At 33.0% G+C, this 6,354-nt stretch overlaps 1 protein-coding gene across 2 annotated transcripts; it reads left to right on the forward strand.

The window, feature by feature from the left end:
- The first annotated feature begins 2,877 nt into the window (after positions 1–2,877).
- Positions 2,878–5,845, forward strand: LOC109790947 (187-kDa microtubule-associated protein AIR9). 2 transcript variants are annotated; one of them, XM_083070739.1, is made up of 3 exons: positions 2,878–3,475; positions 3,564–3,756; positions 3,845–5,845. In XM_083070739.1, exons 2-3 carry the CDS (start codon positions 3,578–3,580, stop codon positions 4,089–4,091), a joined length of 426 nt encoding a protein of 141 aa, XP_082926865.1. In that variant the 5' UTR covers positions 2,878–3,475; positions 3,564–3,577; the 3' UTR covers positions 4,092–5,845. The 2 variants fall into 2 exon arrangements, with proteins under 2 accessions (XP_082926865.1, XP_082926864.1); XM_083070738.1 differs by having other exon boundaries at positions 2,879–3,756.
- Positions 5,846–6,354: the final 509 nt, after the last annotated feature.

Below are 6,354 nucleotides of genomic sequence, written 5' to 3' on the forward strand. Positions count from 1 at the left end.
TTTTTAAAATAGTTTAATGTTATATTTGTAATAAGATTTGAGTAAATAAATATATATAATGAGATTATTTTAATAACTAATATTTTTGTAAAAAATATTGTATAATTAGGAATATACTATTGTAACAAAACATGAAAGTCTTTAATTCTCGGGAACTTTGTATGAATATTTTCAGGAGCCTTTATAAGTAATCAAACAAATTTTAGCTATTATCAGAGATCATGATTCCCAAGATTTGTAATTCCTAAGAATCATGATTTTTGAGTATGAAAAAACTTTTCTCCTATCAAATGCCCCCTAAGGTAAAAGTGCTCAATTGTTTTTTCACACTCAGCAGATCTCTGTGTGTGTGTATATATATATATATATATATATATCAAGCTGATCTGAGCAAGATTTACACACAGTGACACAAGAAAAAAGAGTCAACAGTCTAGTACACCTACATAAGGTAAATAGATACAACAAAAAGCAGCTTTTCTTACAGTCAACAATGTTGGTAGTCTAGAAACTGCCTTAATATATATGATCTGAACTTCATAGAGGGTATCTATACTATTGTAAACTAATAAAGCATGTCCACAGACAAAAACTTCCTTGTGTTTGCCATATGATTGCAAAATAAATAGCACTTTCCTCCATAATTTGTTTTATTGTTGTCACTGTCTTTAGTCAGTTAAATATTTGGTTGATTATCATATATGGCTTTATGCAGACTGGTTCTGATGGCTCAAAAAATGAAATTGTGGGTGCCACCACTGCAACGTATGTGCCCTCAATTGATGACATTGGCTCCTTTATTTCTGTTTCATGTGAACCTATCCGAAGTGATTGGGCTCGTGGACCCATGGTTCTGTCTGAACAAATTGGGCCTATAATACCTGGTACTAAGCATTTCTTACTTTCTTGGGGAGCTCTTGAGTCTTTATATTGTTCATAAAGACATACAGGTTTTATTAGACAATTTTTTTTATGGGCTAGACATTTTTAAGGATACAACTATTTTTACTTTGCAAATTTAGGTCCCCCAACTTGTCGTTTGCTGGAATTTATTGGATCAATGATAGAAGGGCAGTGCTTGAACTTTAATGCTGTCTATAGTGGAGGGTCAGGCTTCTGTTATCCATTGCTTATAACTTCATGTCTCTCCACTTTTAGTCCTTTTGATTTTATCCACTTAGTTACTTACCCTTACAAGGAATTTTGTTGCTTGCTTTTCAGAGAGCAAGGAGATTGTACCCATGAGTAGTTTAGGGTAAAGGACAATGGTGTACGAGAGAAATTAAGTAGCAATGGTGACTTTTGTTTGTTGTTTTATCAGCCAAGTGTTATTTATTTGTGATGGCAATAGTAAATGCTTAATTTTTATGACTAGCAGACTTTTTGGATTTGACTCTTGAGGATGTTGGTACGTGCATTGAAATAATCTATACTCCTGTACGCAAAGATGGAATCAGAGGCAACCCAATGAGCATAGTGTCTGATCTGATTTCTCCTTGTAAGATTGTTTTGCTTGTGAACTTGGAGTTGGACAGATTATGATTTTAGTAGCTACTTTGTTAACATTAAATAACATGGCCCTAGTTTTATAAGTGGAATTTAAGATACAACCAGTGTTATCAATGCCATGTAATTACTTTTACCAAATATTAACCTGCTTCATCTAGTTAATAGCTAATTCATTTGAGAAATGCTTTTATATTAATTTCACTGAAATTGATCATTTATCAATTATATTAAGCATTTTTGAATAAGTTATGCTTTGTTTGTTTTAAATTCTCCAGTGCAGCAAATGTTTGTTTGATTGATGGATGATTTTTGGCAAAAGTACCTTGGGCAATGTAATTGTTCTGTTTATGTTGGGAATGATCCCAAGCACACATGTGGTTTGTGAGTGTTGTTGAACTCCCTAGAGTCTTATATTGATAATATTGGTTTAGTGCATTGATAGTACTAATTGTACTAACTACTATAGCATACTTTTGGAGAGCCTTGTTTGGAGATTGTTCACCAACAATGTTAGCGAATTCTGAATTGGGTTATCATCTTCTCTTGGTTAATAAATTCCTTTTATTCATTGTTGTTTGTGTTGAGATCTATGTAAGTATTGGTTAAATGTTCTTTCTATGTACTCCATTGTAAGTATTGTGTTTTCTACTATTTAATTGGCACAATGGATTTTAAGCTTTGATACCATTTTAGAATTTGGGGGCTTAGGATGTAACTCAATCCTACAAAACTAGTTTGTATGGTGAGAGTTGTCCAAGTTTTATAAGCTTTATTTAAACCATATCTTTAGTTGATGTTGGACTAAACAGTGCCCTTGAGACTACAATTAAGGCAGCCCTCAAAGAGGCTGCAACTATGGCAGGCTAGGGGTTATCACAAATGAGGTGACTTTCCAACAAACATGTTTACTTGATTTTGTTTGTTAATAACGTTTTTATAGATGCCAATTGCCTTGGCATATATAAACTAAAACATCTTTGTCATCAATTTTAGACAAGAGACTTTTGGTCTTAGAATGTGGGTTTATACCTACTTGAGTAAAAGAGATTTAAGTTTAGGGAGAAAAGTCAGTGTATCACCACTGATCCGAATATTTAAGAAGCTTTCTTGATAAGCTATTCTATCAACCCCCTTCAAGCTAGAGCATACAAATTGTATTTGTGAAGCTTGGAACATAAAAAATCCTCAACAGCTTAGTCATAACATCTGCAAGCTGTTCATTGGAGTTGGCAAATTTAGTAATAATTTCCTGGGACAACTTCTCTATCAAAATGACAGTGAACCTCTATATGTTTAGTTCTCTCATAAACGTTGGATTGGATGCAATGTGTAGGGAAACCTGATTATCACAATACAATTTCGTTGGATTAACTTCACAGAATTTTATCTCTTTGAAAAAGTTTTTAATCTGTACAAGTTCACAAGTAACCAAGGACATAGTTCAATATTCAGCTTAAGCATTGGATCAAGTAATAACATTTTGTTTCTTGCTCCTCCAAGAAATATAAAATGTCCAGTAGTAGAATGTCAATCTATAGGATATCCTACCTGATCAACATCACAGTATCCCAAAATTTTTGGTTGTATCTTTGTCTTATACAACAATCCTTGTCATGGAGCCTTTTTAATATAACTGTTGTGCAGCAGTTTTGATCAGATAGGGGGCTAAAATAGTGACCAAGTGTGTTGGTTATTCTTTTCTTTTTTTGTTTGGTAATGTTTTGCAGAGGACAAAAAGTTGTCCTCTAGTTTCCTGAGTAACAAAGTTTGAGTTTTGTCTTATACTATGTCCTTTCCTTTATGCTGTCCTATTACCATATCTAAAATCAAACATATAGCAATTGTCTCTGTGCCCCAGCCCTTTACTTTCTAGCCCACACCCCATAAATATAGTATTTTCTTCTTTGAACTAACACGGTTTCTCATATTGCCTCTTGGTTCTCTCTCTTTTAACAGTTTGTTTGAGGTATAATTTTGATTTTTTGAATTCTATAATGCTTTATGAAATAGTTGTGCATTTCTAATATAATTTATTTATCATCTACTGCATGCAGCGGATCCTAAGGGAATGGATCTTGTAATTCCTGACTGCTGTGAAGACACAGAACTTATACCACTGAGAAAATATTTTGGTGGACATGAAGGGGTTGGAGAGTATATTTGGTATCGGACAAATCATAAACTTGAAGGATCTGAACTACTAGATATATCTAATGCTTCTGATGTTGTAATATGTGGGACAGAGCCGTAAGTACTGATTTGTTGTTCACATGTATTTTATGAGAAAATGTATCTGTAGTTGATGATTTTGTTATTATTTTCCTTGTCATGGCAGAACATATAAACCATTACTTAAAGATGTTGGAGCTTACTTGGCTTTGTATTGGGTGCCTACTCGTGCAGATGGCAAATGTGGGGAGCCATTGATTGCAATTTGCAGTACCCCAGTTCCCCCTGGTATCTCTGCAGTTCTTTGCAAGAAGTTCATTCTTCACTGTCTGTTGATACTTGATAGCTTTCCATCTCATGGTTTGAAATTTTTGTTGTGGGTGATGTGTACAGCTCAGCACCTATACATATGATGTAGGGTGTGCCCACTGTAATTTGTGATCATTTGCACATGTGATAAGCTTTATTATGTTTTAAATTTTCATTTCTATTAGCCATTTTGTTTCCCTTATTGACAATTAATGTGTGGTATTTAGCACATTTTATTTTCTCACTCCTTTAATAATTTGCAGCTCCTCCAGTAGTTTCTAATGTACATGTGAAAGAGTTGTCCTCGGGAATTTATTCTGGAGAAGGTGAATATTTTGGTGGACATGAAGGAGAAAGTCTCTTTAGCTGGTATAGAAAAAATAACGAGGGGACCATAGAATTGATTAATGGGGCAAATTCTAAAATCTACGAAGTTACTGATTCAGATTACAATTATCGTTTGTTGTTTGGGTAATTATTCTATATTATCTTTTGGCTTTTTATTTTTGACCATGAAGATAGTGTATTGAATGCCATGCTAATCATATTAGTTTTTCTAAACTTAAACTTGAAAGTTTGAGAGAAGAAATGGTTTTTCATCATTCATTCCTTGTTGCTTTAGATGATTGATTGTTGAAGGAAGCAGTTTTTAGGAGTTCCCTAACTTGTTACTCTTAATTTAGTTAGGGTTAATAGTCTCATTCTATCACAGGGTTGGGCCTGTGCGAGTATTGTTACAGTGGTGTTTGAACTAATTACTAGTGTAAAGAGGATGATTGTATTGTATCACATCATTATTTATAATATTCATTAAATATCTTATTATTGGGACGTTCCTTTGTCTCTTTTACTCCTTCCCCACCCTAACCCTATAATTTCAACAGGGAAAACAATTAAGTTATAGTTGTATTTCATTCTATATATTAACATTTTCATCCTTTCCGCCAAATATACACCTGTTCGTTCAGATTCAGTTGTCGGAGAACCCATATTATCTGTTCCAACTAACATTATTTTTCCAGGTAACCATCTCCCATTTTTCTGTTACATTGCATTTATTTTTAAATAGTGAAGCACCTTTGTCCTGCAAGATTTTAAAGTTGTTCTTTCCTTCATTGTCCACTAGAGCTTCCATATGTGGAGATGCTTGCTCTGACCGGAAAGGCAGTTGAAGGTGACGTACTTACAGCTGTTGAAGTGATTCCAAATAGTGAGACTCAACATGTTTGGAGCAAGTACAAGAAAGATATAAGATACCAATGGTATGGTGATATTCATTACATTGATGCAGCATACTTCTACTTTTTCAATGAACAAATTTAATTTTTATTTCCCAAGATTCCTTTACCATAATTAATCTCAGATGGCAGTATAGAGCATAGAAAACCTTACTGTAACTAGATAGCAAATATTGGGAGTGGCTTATATCAAACATTTGAAAATACTTTTTTAAAAAGTATTAAAAACCCACAAAATTAATTATCTGAATAGGTATGCAATATTTTACCATAAGCAAATGAATAATAAATTTTTTGAATGCTCATAATCAAAAGAAAAAAAATCATTTGTATTAGTTAACATGTAGTAAGAAACTTTAAGTACTTTCGAAGAGCTAGTTTAAAAGCATTGCCAAATAAGTAGGTAAAAGAAATTATCACTATGGGCAGTGATGTCTTTCCATTTTTGAATTAGTTATCCACTTAGATACTAACAGGTTTTGTTAATATAGTGTAGATATATGTAGGAAAATATTCTCTTAGGAAAGTATTCTCTTATTGAATAATCCACAATAATAGTGGGGTACTACTTAAACATAAAAGGCTGATTCCTTAATCTTAGGAAGCAAGAATCCCATGAATCATTCAAGGAAAGATTACAAAAAGGAAAAAATCTCATGAATTCGGGATTAACTAATTCTATCTTTAATCCTAGGATTTTATCTTCCTAATTTATTCTGAATCATTAAATCCTAACATTCCTAATTTTTTCGCAAATAGATTTTATTTTGGCTCACAATGTTATAGGTGTGAAATGTCTACCAATTTTATCGATGATTAATCTTTGTTAGAGAAATTGGTTAGCTACCTTTAGTGGGGTCTCTCAATCTAATCATATTTTTTTTCATTCACAAGTCTTGGACCTAAGACTTTGCTTAATCGATCCAAGCCCAAATAATTTAATTTGGATATCATGAGATTGTGAGTGCTGTATTTATCTAAATTATACTTATGGGTATCCTCTAAACTCTATGAGAGACATTGTTTAAAACTGGAACATCCATAACATGGTGGGGTTAGCTCTTTGAACATGTTACATATACAAGATTCAAATTCAAGACTTTGCTCAAGAGGAATAAAAACACTTATC

Source organism: Cajanus cajan, chromosome 3 (genome assembly GCF_000230855.2).
Source record: "Cajanus cajan strain Asha chromosome 3, NIPB_CcT2T_4, whole genome shotgun sequence".
NCBI classification, from domain to species: Eukaryota; Viridiplantae; Streptophyta; class Magnoliopsida; order Fabales; family Fabaceae; genus Cajanus; species Cajanus cajan.